The sequence below is a fragment of the Onychostoma macrolepis genome, chromosome 08, assembly GCF_012432095.1.
Source record: "Onychostoma macrolepis isolate SWU-2019 chromosome 08, ASM1243209v1, whole genome shotgun sequence".
NCBI classification, from domain to species: domain Eukaryota; kingdom Metazoa; phylum Chordata; class Actinopteri; order Cypriniformes; family Cyprinidae; genus Onychostoma; species Onychostoma macrolepis.
Genome location: NC_081162.1, coordinates 17,746,580 through 17,765,028, shown reverse-complemented (window position 1 = coordinate 17,765,028; position 18,449 = coordinate 17,746,580). Strand labels below are relative to the sequence as shown.

Sequence of the window (18,449 nt, the reverse complement as noted above, 5' to 3'; positions counted from 1 at the left end):
GCACCCCGTGACCTCGTCTCGACCAATCAGAAGCGCCATTGCGCTCACTAGGATATCCATATTGAGAACACAGAAGCAGAGAGCCGAACGGAGCAGGCGCGGTGCACGAGCGGCTTAAGAAGTCATCTTGGCCGTCTGTGCGCCGGACCGAATTGGGTTTCTCAGCTGTGAGAATATCGCTATATCGTGGGAAGAGATGATCCTGTCTTCGGGACTGACATAACGGTTAAAGGTAATGCATTTAAACAGCGTATTTTTTGTTCTTGTAGGCTTTTTATTGCCTTGTAAAAAAAACGCGTTACATAACGTGAGCTGGTGACCCCATTTCCCACGTTTGTTTTCCTATCGATGTTTTTCAAATGTTTTCCTTCTATTTCTCTATGTTGTTCATTTTAATATCTCATTTTAGTTTTCGAGAACGTAGTGGGGAACCTGAATGTATACATTAAGTCTAAGTGCAATGTCTCGCCAGTTTCACCTACTTGGAATTGACCTAATTTCTGCTCCAGTATGCTTTTAGTGTGTCTGTGGAGCAATGACGCGCGACGCTGTAAAGGGTGTTTTAGTGTAAAACAAATGATTTATGCAATATTTTTGTCTATAATGTATTTGTTTTGCTTACTGTTATTATATGTACCAGTCTTTGTGGTGTCTTTGTCATGAATGGCAATTGGAGTACAATTATGAAAATCTGACCTAATCCTACCCACCGCATCCTTGTTTGTTTGTGGGTACAGTTGGTAATGCATCCTTATTTTTTTCTGACTTTTTTCTGAGATGTCCTATCTATGTTGTAATTGACAGTTACCAGTATACTACTGGTAGACTATCTTAAATGGGTAGGTCAGATTTGCAATACACCATCAAGTAAAGTTCTTTCCTGTAGCTCAAATAGTAGAGCATGGCGCTAGCAACGCCAAGATCATGGGTCCGATTCCCAGGGAAAGCAAGAGCTGATAAAATGTAAAAACTGTAACTTGAATGCAATGTAAGTCGCTTTGGATAAAAGCGTCTGATAAATGTAAATGTAAAGTTGTTTTTTTAAATAGATTCTTTAGACAAGATATCACAATAAAAAAATAATATATATTATCTTTTAAGTAATAGACTTAGTACATTAAGACAAGTACTGTATTTTGTATTACAGGTTTTCTGAAATATTTTGTTTAAATATACACATGCTGCATTGTCTAATTTATTAGGCACTAATAATTTGCATACATTTGTGTAAAATCTAATAATAATTTGGAAATTGCAAAAAATGGAAACAAAAAAGCCAGGAAAAAAAACTGACCTATTTTTTTTAAGGAATAAAATGTTCTATAAAACAGGAAAATTATACAAAAACAAACCATATTCTAAAAAGAATTTTTCTTTTTTCAAAAGAAATTTGGTATAAGTGGAGTTTTCTGACTCATGATAAAAAGCTTTTAAATATATGTATTGTATTTGAAATCTACAGACACAAATAGATAAAATTGTAATAAACACTTAAATGTGTATTTTGGATTTTTTTCTGTCCACTAATGTTATGGAAGCAAAATAGCCCAAATATCTCAAAATTGAAAAATGCATAAAAAAAACAATGGTTTTGCCTTTAGTGTCTTGCCTTAAACAAAGCCTGCTTTGACAGTCTAATAGTGGCTGGAGTATAGGACACAGTTTTAGGTAATGTGTAATAAACTGATATTGCATGGAAATTAAAATGTAGTGGTACAGTATACTGTAATATATAGATGAAAACCATGTACTGTATAGTTTTTGTTATTGTTCAGCAAATTTTTATTTTACACATTTGCTTAACATTAGTGCTCTGTTTCCCAGTATGCATAAGTATGAGTGTTTGTCCTTTTAGTACTTCCAGATATTATCAATGTGGGTTTGTTGGCTAAACTCTTTTTGGAAAAATAGTGATGAGTAGGCCACCTTTAACAATTTTGTGCACATGCAGGACAGTTTTAGCAGATGGGCTGCCAGTACAAGTGACTGGATCAATTCCAGGTAGAGGTGGCCTACTGTAATTCCCAGGGCATAGACAACCGATAAGTTGCCTCAGAGACAGAGGCTTAACCTTGCATATACAGTAGTAGATAAATCAGGATAAATCCTCTGCCCCCTTAAGACCAGTTTTCTTTGCATTTGTATGATGGTTGTTTTTGAGCAAGGTTTAAAAACATGTCCATGTTTGACAGGTAGGCTTCTCCGAGTGTCATATCACTCACAAGAGACCGTATGGCTTTGACATATATGACGGATTCAGTCCACTGCACACGTCACACATCCTGAGTCACAGAATGAGTGCTCAGATGGCCAGGTTTTAAGTCCAGATTTGGAGGATTCCTCTGTCATGAAGGGGAAAGAGGGCAAAAAAAGACTCAAATCTATACCAAATGGTCTCTGAGCAAAAGTTAAAAATGACGATCCATTTTTACTGCCTCATTGTCGGATATTAGGATGCTAATGTGTGTAAAATAAGAATGGAAAAGTCTCACAGACAAAGTCATCAGTATGTAATTTAATTGCATTTCTGTTATATGGTGGTGATGTGCTGGAGATGGTCAATAATTTGCTGTTTAATTATGACGGCAACATTAGCATACTATTGAAAAAGTGTATAATTTATATATTTATATAATTTCTATATGTTTTTATATGTTTGCCAACTGCTGCCAATGACATCCTCAATTAATTAGCAGACTCTAGAATGAATGTATTTGTCCTGATTACCTTTTTTCTTTTTCTTCTCTTTTTGAAGGGTGACTCAGTGAACATGGCCCCAAATTCCATCCACTGGTTCCGGAAGGGCCTCCGTCTCCATGACAACCCTGCACTTCAGGAGGCAGTACGTGGGGCAGACACTGTTCGATGTGTCTACTTCCTGGATCCCTGGTTCGCTGGGTCCTCCAACCTTGGGGTCAACAGGTGGAGGTGGGTGCAGATGTTTTAAATGATAAGAAAGCATAATTTCATCCCATATTTCATCTCTGTTTGTTATGAGTATCCACAAATGAGTGAAAGACATTGTGTACTCATTGAAGTGCCTGATATGAACAAAATATGCCATTGAGACATCAAATGCAGTGCCTTTATGCACATTTTTAATAGGACCACTACACAGTACAAACAAATGTGGTTGCAACAATAAAAACTAGCCCTATCTAGGTTTTATTGTGTGATTGTTATGCAACTTTAAAATGCTGAGTAGCCTTGACATATATAACAACTACAACTGATCTCCCATCTTATGTCACTTTGTTGTTTACATTTGAATGAGGGTCAGAAACTGATATTGAGGTCATGTTGTTGAAAAAAAATCAGCATTTTTAGATTTGTGTACATTCTGTTCTGATGAAACCGAGCCCTATTGTTGCGTAAACCTGAAATACGAGTTGACACAATTTGATGACCACATAAGTAGTCTATTGAATACTATTGCAGTTTGTTCCAACTGTAAAAGAAGGCAGGGCAAAGTCATGACATGTTGCATTAATAAAGGTTAAAAGATTTGATTACCGTGTTGTAAAATTTCTGCATCATTTTACAGTCACATCCTGCCTGCAGTGATCATAAAGGTGCAGTCTTGTTATGAGCTGATGCAGCTGCATTTTTATACATGTAGAAATATCATATTCTCTTATGATCTCTTAAATGTTGGGTGATGGCCCAAAATGGATTGTAAATATGAGTTATTGTAGACAGCATATTGTGTATTGCTGGGTTTATGAAGTTTTTGGTAATGTTACAAATAATTTTAGTACTGTGTTGGGTGACAATTTGATGCCTAATGTAAATTTGGGGTCCTGTAGCAAAACCAGTTGAGAACTGCTGATTTACACAGTGGTTAAAATTAAGAAACGCTTCATTTGAGTTCTGTTGCTTTCACTAAAAGGACTTTAAATTTTCATTACAATGGGATGTGAGCACTGAGCAGTCAAATATGTCTATGCGTTTCTATTTTAAACCAGTGAATACCCACACATGAGGTAATCTGATCAAAGTCGATCCAGTGCCATAACAGTCAGTCAAGAGGAAAGTAGGCCAAGTCCCCAACCAGCAGATGCTTTGCTTTCAGAAGACAATCAGACAGTCTGGTCACAGAGCTTGTCATTCAGCTCTCCTCCTACTGAATGGATACAGTGTGATCTGACTGAATGTTAAAAAGAGCTAATTCACCAGATTAAAAGACGAAGCACCTGTGACTGGATTTGTCATTGTCAGCTGTAGTGTTCAGATGGCCTATGCAAGTCTTGCTTAAAACACCTGTTGAGCACCAAGTTTAGGTACTTTAATGCAGGGAGATTGCAGGTCACACTGTGTTGTCTGCTCTAAATCGCCTTTAAAAATAGTAAATGAGTAAGCTGCTGTTAGGATTTTTTGTCTTTACTTCTGTAATGCACGCTGCACTACATCATTACATCCTCAAGAGAGACATGTTACTTCATGTCAGTGCACAATGTCAAAAATATGCTTGATGTCATGCAGTAGACAATAATCAGTCACTCAATAAACTGATATGCATTGACACAGATAGAACTGATTAAGTTAATGATAACTAGTTGTTATTGGTTCACGTTATCATGCTCTGGGATGGGAATGGCATTCACATAACACAAATGTAAGTCGTAAAGAAACGGAACAAACTGAGACAGACTAAATCCAGAAGAACTGTGGCAACATCACCAAGATGCTTCAAGAGACCTACCTGCAAAGCTACCTGAAAAACTATGTGCAAGTGCATCTAGGGAAAAAGCTGCTTTAAATGCAAAGGATGGTCACACCAAATGTTGATTTAATTTAGTTAATTGATCAAGAAAATCTATTTATGACATTTATTTTTGACAGCATCCTCATTTTACAGCATTTTTACACAAGTGCCTAAAACTTAACAGTACTGTAGCTTTGCAGGCAGGTCTCGTGAAGCATCTTGGAGACGTTGCCACAGTTCTTCTGGATTTAGTCTCAGTTTGTTCTGTTTCTTCACGTCATTCCAGACAGACTGAATGATGATCAGATCAGATCTCTGTGTGGAGCACTGGCTGTTGTCAGACTCCTTGTGCAAACAAAAATCTCACTGGATTATTACAATTAATGGCAAAATGAATATTTGTAAATGTAAACTTTCTGTCTATCTATCTATCGATCCAATCTTATAGCATATATGTTATAGCATATATTATATTTCATAACATCATATTATTTTCAGTGTAAAGCAGCAGTTGTGTTACTTTTACACTACTGTTCATAGATTTGTCAGTAAGAAATAATTACTTACATTTAGCCAGGATACACTAAATTGACCAAAAGTGACAGTAAAGACATTTATAATAATTTCTATATCAAGTAAACGTTCTATTCAATAAATTATCCTGAGAATTGTTTTTTTATGGTTTCCACAAAAATGTTAGCAGCACAACTTTTTTCTTCATTGATAATAATAAGAAATATTACTTGCGCATAAGCACCAAATCAGCATATTATGATTTCTGAAGGATCATGTGACACTGAAGACTAGAGTAATGGCTGCTGAAAGTTCAGCTTTGCCATCACAAAACAAATTACATTTTAAATATATTAAACTAGAAAACAGTTATTTTAAATGCATTGTTACTGTTTTTACTGTATTTTTGACTTTTCAGTTGTATTCAAAGTATACATTTAATCAGTTCATGTAGTAATTCATCTAGTAATTGAACCCATGACCATGACAAAGGAATGTTACTGTCTTATTTACACTCTGCAGGATGTGTGAAACAGATCTAATTTGTTTGCTTTTGCTGAACTTCAGCATTTTATCTACCTTAACGGATGAGTCACGTGTACCTAGTTAGTTAACCATTTTGTGTAGTAACTGATAACATGAACTGTAGTCCGTAACTTATCTTGGTTTCCTAGAAGCTGGACAAATAGTTTTTCACTAGTTGTCATGGCCAGCAATTCTAGAGTTCTAGACTTTATTTTAAAAGACTGAACCTTTTACTGTCTCACAGCTGTTTTCATGTGATCCGGGGAAAGGGAATACAAGGATAAGTGTGCTTTTTTTTCTCAGTCTAGGTGCTGAGAGAGTGCTGTTGCGGTTGAAAAGAGGTCACTGGGCTAATTTTATGCCCTCCAGTGGTGGAGAGCATGCGCGCTGCAAATCTAGGCCAGGCCAGTTACATAAGGAATAATGTATGACAGGGCAGAGTTCTGAAAATTAGGTTTGATTTTCCCCAATAGCTATTAGTTTTTGTGTTCGGTCTCATTCTTTTGGATTTCAATGGAGGTGACTGTGTGTGTGTGTGTTTATATGTGTGTGCTAGTGGAGTTTATGCAGTTATGTGTGAGAGTGTGTCGACCGGACAACCAGTATCTGGAGCATAGGGAGCTTTGTCCCTGTCTGGTCTCTAATCAGGGCTTTGGTAGCAGACAGTCCGACTTTGGGCTCAGTCAGGACTCTAGGACCAAATAACAGACACAGGTAGAAGGTCGGACGGGCCTTACAGATAAATACTATAACCTCATTAATGAAAGAACAAAATGTTCTGTACAGGAAGCCTACCGTGACAGTGGATTGTTGGAAACTTCTGTCCTGGCTGCTCTTTACACATATTTTACATTCAAAATTGTCTACTGTTTTTTTGGCATGATGGCCAACTCGTAGTTACTGATCTGGCGCAAAGGTTTATGCTTTTTTACAGAGAAAGTTTCTGAATGTCGTGGGGGGGAGCAAGTACACTTAAAAAAAAGACTTTGCACAGTTAAAGTTAAAACATCACTTTTGTTTGTTGCAACAAGGACTGTCACAATACCAAAATGTACTCTATGTAAAAAGTTAAATATTGCAGTATCCAAAAAAAAAAAATAAAATCTAAGATAAAAAACAATTATCTTATTTTAACTAAATACCGTACTTGTGACTTTTTTAAAAAATTTATTTTTATGTGAAAACAAAAATGATCTGACCTCTTTATTCAAATGCAACAAGTGTCATGTGCTGGTTTATTCATGCAGCAGTGTTTCTCAGTAAAGGCTGTAGTACTTAATGTCCCTTTGGCTGGTAAGGCAGATGTGTAGAGAGGAAATAGCAGTTAAGCTCCTAATGTTTTAAACAGGTCATGAATGAACAGATTTGTGAATGGAAACTTTGCAAAAGAGCATCTGTAGAATGGAAAAGAGCATCTGCAAGTTTGAGGGACAGCTTGCAGAACAGGCAAAGCCTCAGGGCTTTGCTTTAGATAAGTAGTTCTCAAACCTTTCAGGCCACGTACCTGGTCAAGTCAAATCAGGACATCCCTATTCGGAATCTGAGACAGTGTAGACAATCTTAAAATGTCAAATAAAACACTTTATAAACAAATGTGCTTATTGGTATATTTGACTCTTATTAGAATCAGTCCATTTGATGTGGATGTGCCTTTATGGTGGAAAGAAAATACAAAAATACCTGTACATGACTTTTCTAATAAGTTTTCTGATAAAAGTGGTGTATGGCAATAGTTCCTAGGATTGGTCAGTAACGCTTTTTAGGTGAAGCTCAAATTAACCTCTTTTTTAAATTTTTTAGAAATTTATGTTCGGGTATCTCTGTTTAGACTTTTTACCTTTTTTTTTATCAATGTTTTACAAGACTTTACCTTACCTTTTTACTGTAGAATTAATGTTAAATTTTAAATTTATTCCTGACAGATTTCTCCTGCAGTGCCTGGATGATCTTGATTCCAATCTAAGAAAACTCAATTCCCGCCTTTTTGTCATCCGAGGCCAACCAGCCAATGTTTTTCCACGCCTTTTCAAGGTAGAATTATTCAAAACATCTCTATCAATATGGAATCGCAAAAGAATTTCATTGATTTGTCCAATTTCATGTCGTTCTGAAAGCCACACATTCCGATTTAGTTTAATCCAGTGCATCGACGGTTTTGAGTAACTATAGTGTTTGTGATCTTTTCCTGCAGGAATGGAAAATATCCAGGTTGACCTTCGAGTATGACTCAGAACCGTTTGGGAAGGAGCGGGATGCAGCTATTAAAAAGCTTGCGATGGAGGCTGGGGTTGAAGTCATAGTCAAGATCTCACACACCCTATACAACCTTGATAAGTAAGAACTAATTTCCTTAAATTTAAAAAGTTAAATTTTAAATACCTTTTCCTATACCTGCTGAATGTGCAACTATACGTAATCCATTTATAGGTTGATTTCCCTAAAAAGTGTGAACATTCTAGCATCCAACTTTTGTTCAACTGAACGACACTTGAGGAGACTTCAGGAAGCATGTTTGATATTTATGTTTAAAAATGACACACTTCAGCTTTAATGATCTTCACTTGTTTAATATCTAATGTCAGCTGCACCATTAGCATTGCTATTCTTTACATTAAGTTCTTGAAAGAACATCTAGAAATTGCTGTCTCCTTACTATCTCAAATAAGAGTTTTAAAGCTAGTGAACTGTACATGTGGGAAGGATGGTGGCAAACAGGAAGACACTGACACTCTACCCTCCACATCATTTCAGGATCATTGAACTAAATGGTGGTCAGCCTCCCCTCACTTACAAACGGTTCCAGACTCTGATCAGCCGAATGGATCCACCAGAGATGCCAGCGGAAACCCTCTCCAACACTATTATGGGCTGCTGTGTCACACCTGTCTCTGAAGACCATGGGGACAAATATGGTGTGCCATCGCTGGAGGAATTAGGTGAGCTGAAAAGAGCTTTGTCCATTGAGTTTAAAGGGATAGTTCACTTTTTTATCATTTACTCTATTGTCCCAAACCTGTATAAATTTAAACACAAAAGAAAATATGTTGAAGAATGTTGGTAACCAATCAGTAGCTGGTAGCTATTGACTTCCATAATATTTTTTTTCCATACTGTGGAAGTTGGTTACCAACATTTTTCAAAATATCATCTTTTGTGTTCAGCAGAAGAAACCTATACAGGTTTTGAACAACGTGAGGGTGAGTAAATGACACTTGTTAAAATGAAGTAGACTTGACCTGAACGATAACATCACTGTATCCATTTCCTGTGACCTAAAACAAATGCATGAGTTTCGTAAACTGCAATACAAGAACCCATCAAGTTATGTAAGGTAAGCATAGTTTTTTAACCTTCATTATCTTGACTCAGGATTTGACATCGAGGGACTACCTTCTGCTGTCTGGCCAGGAGGTGAAACAGAAGCATTAACAAGGATTGAAAGGCATCTGGAGCGAAAGGTGTGATCATATATAGATGCAGCCGTATGCCTGGTGGTGTTTAACAGCTAAAACAAATACAACACAAAGTGTTTTTACAACCATGATTTTTACTTTATACTGTGCCCAGTTTTGCAGTTATTGATGAATTTATAGACCTTTTGCAGATACAATAAGTTAATGTATATAAATCTTTAAAACTATAAGAAATAAAAGGACAGATTGAAAGTGAAAATTTAAAGCATTAAATTGTAAAATTGTTAGTCCAACATGTACTGCTTCTTGTGCTCATTAATGGCAAACCAAACTTGACCTTTTTCTCCTAAATGTTTTTACAGGCTTGGGTTGCAAATTTTGAAAGACCCAGAATGAATGCCAACTCTTTGCTAGCCAGTCCGACTGGCCTGAGTCCCTACCTCCGTTTTGGCTGCCTCTCCTGCCGCCTCTTCTATTTCAAACTCACAGACCTCTATAGGAAGGTACAGACATGATTCTACACTATCCATCTGTGTATAAACCTAGTACACTTGCATTGTTTCACTTTTTAATGATGGTGTATCAATTAGGGTTGGGCAATAATGGTATATATTGCATCTTGTATAATTATACAGTTCATTTTTGCTGGGATTTCTGGTCGATTTTTATTTAGTATAAACAAATATCTAGATTTATGTGAAATTCTTCTTACAGGTAAAGAAACACAGCACTCCTCCACTCTCCCTCTATGGTCAGCTGCTGTGGAGGGAATTTTTCTACACTGCTGCTACCACCAACCCACGATTTGATAAGATGGAAGGCAACCCAATCTGTGTGCGCATCCCTTGGGACAAGAACCCAGAGGCTTTGGCTAAATGGGCTGAAGCCAAGACAGGTTTTCCATGGATTGATGCCATAATGACCCAGCTGAGGCAGGAGGGCTGGATCCACCACCTGGCCCGTCATGCTGTCGCTTGTTTTCTCACTCGTGGAGACCTGTGGATCAGTTGGGAGGAGGGCATGAAGGTGCATCTCTAACACATGGGAGATAAAATGTTTTTTTTTTTTTGATAGAGCTGTGATTTTAAAACTGGGGTTTAGGGAGCCCCAGGATATATAAGAATTTGAGGGAAAAAAATATTATTATAAATATAATATTACAAATGTTGCCAATCTGAATGACAAATACTTCTTACAACCTCTTTTATTAACTGAATAGCACAGAGCGGATCCATTTACATGTGCAACCTATTCCAGTGATACTAGATGCAGCCACACCAATTTGAGTCAAAACAGGTTGATCTGTGCTGCACTTTCAGTGGGTTGCTCTGCATGGATCAATTAAATTACATAGTATCACTCCTGCTAATGGCGGTGATGCAGCGTGGTCTGCTTTTTGTTCTCAGAACAATACTTTGAATACATGAAGAGCATGTTTAGTAAGGATTGTATATGGATTTTTGAAGGGTGAATTTAAAAATGGCACTTCATATCAGAAATTTTGCTGGCCTCTGTTATAAAGGAATATAAAAATATGCTTGATGGATTTGAGACCTTGAGATCTTGTTTAGGTCACACTATTAATGACAATAGAGTGACCTACTTTTCATCAGTCGTGGTTGTAGAGGTATTTAATTTCCATGTCACGAAAAAAAAAATTACGGACTGACCCCAACTTTAAAACTGTAGTGTAAAGGTCTTTTTTTAATAGTTCTAAATGACTGCTTAATAACCACCATCTCTGATTGGATGGAGAATAATGGTAGTTATGATTGACAGGTGTTCGAGGAGCTCCTATTGGATGCTGACTGGAGTGTAAATGCAGGCAGCTGGATGTGGCTCTCCTGTAGCTCTTTCTTTCAACAGTTCTTTCATTGCTACTGTCCAGTGGGTTTCGGCAGGCGCACCGACCCTAACGGCGATTTCATTAGGTTGGTAACATTACTAAAAATGCACACCAATTCCAGGCTGAATATCCTGCTTTCACTAAAAGGCTCTTGTTTAAAACCTAGAATGCATTAAAGATGAACTAAACAGAAGGACAGTTTGATAGAATGAGGAAACATTTTTAAAGAAACAAAAATCCATTAGTGGAATGTAAAGAATTTTGGGGTCGTTTGGAAGGGTAATTCATACATTCATGTAGATTTTAGAGAGTTGGGGTCATATGCATAACTTTTATTGTACTACAGGGCAGCATGTTTATATATATATATATGTATGTGACTGAGATGCAGAAAAGTATCAGTTGAGGTCTAGACATGAATTCCAACATGAAATAGTCAAGAAAGCAAGTCTGTCCCAGATAGTCTCTTTGTGTTCTAACTTTTCCATCTAAGGCCTTCCAGTTCCAGAATTTGGTTGTTCAAGGATTTTGGTACTTTGCCAACACATTGTCCTTATTATAAGCCCCTTCAAGAAACATATGTCTGCTTGTAAACATTGCTGTCATCGTATTTGCCATAGCTCATACGCACGTTTGCCCAAAGCTTGTATGTATTTGTGTTTCTGTGTGGTCGTCTCACGGATTGGGTGAAAAGTTCAGCTTTCCCTTTCCCCTTTGTGAATTGTGGTTGATTGCTTTTAAGACGAAAGCCATTCTTAGCCAAAGCATTTGGAAACCTGTTAGCTGTGAATGTGGTTGAAGCTTGATGCTTTATCAGCGGGAAATGCAGTAGCCTGTTCTGTAGCTTGGTAGCATCTTGTTTCATCAAAAGGGGTTTTAACCGCTTGGTAGGGAAATGCATACGAAGCCTGGCCTGTTTTCAATGGATAGAGAGCCACATTGCATTTCCCAGAGAGCATGATGGGAGGTGGGGCCCAAAGCCAGAGCCAATGACTTCAGTCTAGCTATGGACAACTCCTCCTTATCAGACTCTTTTTGAAATGTTTAGCGGTCCTCTAGGTGTTGAATGCAGCCCTGCCTGTGCAAGAGAATGAGAGTCCTGGCCTTCAGCGTACCCCTGTTCCAACAAAGTCACTCACGGTTCATAGGTCATCTAGTAATTTCTCAAATCTGCTTCTGTTTCTGGCCATTTGCTTGCTCAGGCAGGATGTGACTCTTCCTGGCAAAAGGGTTCTGGTCTCTTTTGGCAAAACGAGGGGGCCACCCAGCAGCGGAGGACAGTATACTGCGTTTCTCCTTTGGCGGCTAGCAGGTTTCTCTGCCTTGGCTTGGGATCACTGTCGTCTTAAAAGCGATCAGTGGCAGTGCGAGGGGCAGGGAGTGAACCTGAACCTCTCACTCAGCCCTGAGTTTCGATTTGTTGAAGCGGGTGGGATGGGGTTGTGGGAGGGTGCTGTGTCATTGGATCTGGAGGGATTGGGAGGGCCTGGTCACTGCCTCTGCTTTCTAATGCGTGTTGTAGTAGGAATCTCCGTAGTGTCTCTGCACTGGCGGGACCTGTTGTCCTGTTTAAACTGCGTCCGCCTGTCTGCGAGCCGTGCCTCCTGCAGCCCTCCGTCCTCACGCTCTGGTAAGGTGGAGCACCTTAGGTAGGTGGCCTTTTCTGTCCCTGGGACCTGGAGGAGAGACGCAAGTCCAGATTTCAGTAGAGCTTGAATTTTTCAGTTCTTTTCCGTTTGTTATTTTGTTGTCGTTACTGTATGGTGGTGTGCTGACTGTTTTATTTGTAGTATGAGTTGGCACATACCTATACATTCACAATTATGATATTACACAGTTAAATGTGTGAAAATACCATTTTGAGATGCCTGTAAATTAATCATTAACGCAAGCTGCTTGTTGTAATCCGAGAAACTGTCGTTCTTCTTGTACCTGCTTGTTCAAACATGGGAACCCAATAACCATCTCGCATAACCTTCCACATGTTTATGATGAGACTCTGGTTTAATCTCTCTTTGTACTTTCAGACGATATTTACCTATTCTCCGAGGTTTCCCTGCCAAATATATCTACGACCCATGGAACGCCCCAGACTCTGTGCAGGCCGCTGCCAAGTGCATCATCGGTGTCCACTACCCCAAACCCATGGTGAACCACGCTGAAGCGAGCCGTCTCAACATCGAGAGGATGAAGCAGATCTACCAACAGCTTTCACGCTACAGAGGACTTGGCAAGAATTTCACTCTTCTTTTAGCAAGCAACTTACATGCAATCATATTTAGCAGTGAAAAGAAGCCTCACATGCAGCTGATAAAGAGTAAAATTGTTGGAAGTTGTAGCAAATGCTTAAACGGTACACTGTAGCAGTAGAAGATAATTCTACATTCTATTGTACCAGGACTTCTGGCCTCCGTACCATCCACACACAACGGGAATGGGAATGGGATGGCGTACTCCCCAGGGGAACAGCAGTCCGGGACCAATACACCAAGTGAATATAATATTTTTTCCCCTCTTCTTTTGAGATTGCAGACAAAGAAATGACAACAATTATTACTTTAAGCCTATTAGTGTTTTTATATATATATATATATATATATATATATATATATATATATATATATATATATATATATATATATATATATATATAATATAATTTTTTTTTTTTTTTTTTTCTTTTTTTTTTTTCTTTTCTTAAATGTTTTAAGAAGGCTAATAAATAAAGGTTAACTTTTTGGTCTCATTTAAAAGCAATTCAATTTTTATACTGATGTGACATAAATTGACTTTTTGACATCCCAAAAGCACCAGCTGTATCAGCCAGTTCCAGTGGTAACAGGAGTGGAAGTATTCTGCTGAACTTTGACAGTGAAGAGCATCAGGGACCAAGTGGAATTCATCAACAACAACAACAACAACAACAGCAGCAGCAGCAATTAGGTGTCACCTTTCACACTTCAATACACTAATAGATTTGCCGCTGTAAATGATTGTTAATTGCAAAATTAGAAGCATAAGATCTACTTTCTCATGCAGTTCTTGTTTTCCAGGATACCACCACATGCCTGACACAGGGCACAGCAGTCGACTTTACAAATGTAATGTCTCACACGACATGGCAGGTCCACAACATTCAGGTAACAGACATGGAAATGTGTACTGCATGTTACATGAGTATCATACAGTTAAACACAACACAAGTTTAAATAATTAGAAGTGTTTTAATATATACCTATTGTTTTCTGTATTTACAATATTCTGTGTGGTGTTCAGCAGGACATCTGCTGCACTCAGGAGGAAGTGTGACAGGTAAAAGGGAGCGAGAGTCGGAACGAGATCTTGACAGTGAAGATGACACCCTCTCCACCTCTCACAAGTTACAACGGCAAATTGCAGAGGTCACGTCAGTTCATGCTATTAGCGGGAACCAATCGAGCATGGTAAATATAACTCGCTTCAATCCTTGATGTATAAATGTTAAGAAATCATACATTGTATTTAAGATTGACATTTTTCTGTTCTTTTTCCAGAAGAGTTAGATGGACAATGGACATATCATTGCACTGAGAAGAACATTCAAAACATGATGCAGTCTGAAGAGGACTGACTTTAAATCTGGTTTCCTATAAACAACTCATGTTTGGGGATTTATTTTATTTTTAGTTTTTTCTTCTGTTTTTCCCATCTCTTTTTCCTTTTCTTACATGTTCAGGTGATATGAATATTAACTGAGATTTTTTTTTTATCATTTAATGAAATTCAGGAGTTGAAGTTAATGATTTCACATCCATTGACAGACAAACGATTTTCAAAAAAAGACAAAAAGATTTTTCCTTGGTACACCTCTTTCTCTTTTGCCCATCATTGCACAGGTTAGGGTTTTATTTACTGTCAAGTGAACCATACCAAGTGGGATATATTTATCAGCTTTTACTAAGCATGATAAAGCTGAGCTTCATTGTACACTCATTGCAGCAAGGATTTTGCGAGGATTTTTACAGTTTGGTTGGCACCAGCAACAGCCATAGGTTGGAACCACAAACTACAACCATCACACAACACTTTTGTACATTTTTCTCTGACATTTTCTCATTGTACAATTTCACTGATTCTCGGTAGAGTGGTGTACGTGCCACTTTTTGTAAACAGAAAAATTTATACAGGTATATTTTATATATTGGTGTTTCGTTCTTTGCCAGTTCAATGTATTAGTGTTTACTTAGAAAATCCATAAATATTAAATACCAGCAGAGCTGACATTTTAAAATAGGGTTTAAAGATTGCTAGATTTTAAAAACATCTACGTAAAATTATATTGCTTAACTGATTTTAAATTCATGTTTTTAACCTTGAACCCATTTGTAAATTTTATCAGGGACAGAGCTGCGGTGGAATGCGGTTCTTGAATGTTTTTAAATGGGCTACAATGGCCCATTAAATGCATCTGTAGATTACCTACAGTATCTTCTTCAATGTCATGCTTGGCAGACACACACAGACAGCTGATCTTCATGGTCAGGCCTTAAACACTGATAAAAACGCCAACCTAAACTCTGCCAAAGCCAGGAAATGACACTGGAAAAGAACATTTTCCTAGATCAACATTGATCACTACAGTACATCTATGAAATAAAGCTTTACAGATCTTTAGGAAGGAAATTTTTGGAAATGAAGACATCCATCTGACCCTTAAGACTTCTTAGCAGATTATACATGCATTTTTTTTTTTTTTTTAATTCATCTGTTTGTGCATGTTCAGGTAAAGCAAAAGCATCATCTGACAGTATTAATCTTAACATCACATTTTTACATTGACTGACATTCCATAAATACGCAAAACATTGACTAATAATCACTTTTTTTTCTCATTGTGATGATAATTAGGATTCTGAAAATATTTGGCCACAAATGCTTTATACCAAATGCCCCAACTGACCAAATATAATTTAATTTAGCTGTTGGTTTTCTTATACAAATATAAGCCTCTTTGTTAAATCAAATTAAAGTATCAATTTGGGAATATGTGTTATCTGAAGAAAAATCTCATTCTTTAAAAAAAAAAAAAAAATTTTTTTCTTTGGTACTAACAAATATCAGCCACAATAACTGAAGACTTCTGATAAATCCACAACAATGTTTACAGTATCACAAACACAGATGCACTAATGACAACTATTGTGCATAACTAGACCATGTATATAAAGATATGGGCCCTTGAGTTCATGTATGGTTTTTTTTATCATGGTGATCTGGCAGCCTCTCACTGAACTGGACAAAAACTATTGGGTCTGAATTTGTATTTGTATAGCTGGATCTGCTTTGACACCGTGACATCCGTATTGCTTTTGTCGACCAGGAGAAGTGTTCAGTTCTAATGTGAATGTTATGATATGACAATTGTAGAAACCTCAGTGCTTTTTGACTGTAATATCTCTGTGCTATTATAGTTTTTTTTTTTTTTTGTCACAGCGAAATGAACCATTTCTTTTTTCTCCCCATTTGAATTGTTCATTTGTTTGAATTTTGTTTTTATTTCCTTTCTGTGAAATAAATGTGGCGTCAAGTCTTGTCCTTCAAGTCTGTAAACAGTTGTAAAAGTAAATCAGATTGAAACTGGATTTGTTTTTCCGAGTCTTTTTTTGTGTATGTGTCTGACCAGATTATACAGGACAAAATAAATATATATATATATATATATATATTGATCATAAAAATAAATCATTAAAAAGTGAAAAATAATAAAAGGGAACAATACAGAAATTAGTGATATTCAATTAGAATTGCTGTATCAAAAAATCTAAATCCTTCGTTATTTTTTTTTTTTTTTTGTTACATTATTTATTTGTAATTTTTGCAGGTTTCGTCCTCCATATAGTAACTCTGAACATCTTACGGTAAAAGTAAGCCACTTTTGTGGGGGATGCAATGAGTATCTGCGACCGCTGGAGGGCGTGGTTGATGCTTATAAAAATTAATTGGGCATTGCGTGGGTTTGTCCCGTGCATAGATAGCTGTGTTTATACAAGATTCCACACAGTTTTTGAGAATTTGTTTGTTTAGTTTTTCTAATAACACAAAGAAAGTGATGAAAACGAGATTTAAGCCTTTTCCCTCTCTGTTTTTCTCAAGCAGCAACTGCTATTGCTGTTCTGTGAATGTAATGAAGTTTGCTAACTTTAGTAGGTCATTTGACCAAAAAAGTAAGAGAACCTGATAAAAATAAAGAAAACTGAGCAATAAAATATCTTATAAATTTAAATTCAGCATTGTTTCTGTTTTGTATTCCGTTTCTCATTGTCAGAGTCTGTGGGGACTGTCAGTTTCATTCACACAGCCCAATTTTGTTCTCTATCAGAGGCTTGGCACACAACATAAAGGGGGGAAAAGGGTTGAGATGTCCTGGGCCCTCAAAAAGCAGGGAAATTTGGCCTCTCCGGGAGCCATTGCAGCACCTATTCTTGTTTTTAGTTTGCCATGTGCCTTGAATACACAAGTATGACAAAAAATGCAATGGAAAACTTTTTTTGCCATCCTTAAACTGGCATCGTGATTTAGTGAATCAGAATGAAACTCAGCGTTTCCTGTTCTCTGTTCGTGGTGGTCCATGGCTCCGGTTGCGTTGTTTTTTGTGCCCAGGACCTCAGTCCAGACCCTGATTTGTATGTTAGTGTACTCAAGGGGCCAAAACTAGTTGCCACAGCAACTGTGTTGAATCTCTCACGGACCCCCCGTCCCCTTCCACCCTCTCTCAGCCTCCCCTCTCAGAACTCTGTGAAACAAAACAAACATTGTCCCTTAACAAGGCGCGGAGAGACAGCGTTCTGTTCAGAAGTGCGGGACATTCAGGTCATATTAGTCCTTCCTCATTGAGTTTAGTCTGAGAATAAGAGAGTCCCCACATACAGGACACTCTCCGCTTTCTCACGTCTGCTGAGGGTGACTTGAAACGGGAAGCCCTGGAATCACCTCACCAGACTGTCATCTCACCCATGCCAAAATAGCTTTTAAAGGTGTACACAAATATTTGTTGAGTACATCCTTCAGAAAGGAAGAAGGTTAGAGTTCTGAGGCATAGGGTCTGTCTTGTCTTGTCTTGTCTTGGGCCCTAAATCTGTCTTTCGTCTGTCAATAAACTCCGACTCTCAAGGGAGCACAGATCAACATCACTAGTCAAACAATGCAATTATATAAACTTCTTGCCTTTTTATTGTTTCTCAACATTAATCTTGGGATTTCCTGTTTGATGCGAGATGTTGTGTGATGTAGCCTATTAGTATACATTCAGATAAAATCACATTTTGAGGGGAATTTGCAAAATCATTGGTTTGTTTTGACATTGATATGCTACATATTTTACATTTTCTGAAGAAAATGTGTGGTGTTTGCCCCTGCAAAAAGGTGTATCCATCTATCCATCCCATAAATAATAATATTATTTGAGTCA

At 37.5% G+C, this 18,449-nt stretch overlaps 1 protein-coding gene across 3 annotated transcripts; it reads left to right on the top strand.

Annotated features, from left to right (window-relative positions):
• The first annotated feature begins 71 nt into the window (after window positions 1-71).
• Window positions 72-16,623, top strand: cry3a (cryptochrome circadian regulator 3a). Of its 3 annotated transcripts, none has more exons than XM_058784695.1 (15): window positions 72-232; window positions 2,756-2,928; window positions 7,666-7,774; window positions 7,935-8,077; window positions 8,495-8,679; window positions 9,113-9,201; window positions 9,519-9,659; window positions 9,871-10,182; window positions 10,936-11,087; window positions 13,030-13,232; window positions 13,401-13,493; window positions 13,811-13,945; window positions 14,056-14,142; window positions 14,282-14,445; window positions 14,536-16,623. In XM_058784695.1, the coding sequence occupies exons 2-15, from the start codon at window positions 2,771-2,773 to the stop codon at window positions 14,542-14,544; spliced, it is 1,980 nt and encodes a 659-aa protein (XP_058640678.1). In that variant the 5' UTR covers window positions 72-232; window positions 2,756-2,770; the 3' UTR covers window positions 14,545-16,623. The 3 variants fall into 3 exon arrangements, with proteins under 3 accessions (XP_058640678.1, XP_058640680.1, XP_058640677.1); XM_058784697.1 differs by having other exon boundaries at window positions 14,279-14,445; window positions 14,539-16,623; XM_058784694.1 differs by having other exon boundaries at window positions 14,279-14,445.
• Window positions 16,624-18,449: the final 1,826 nt, after the last annotated feature.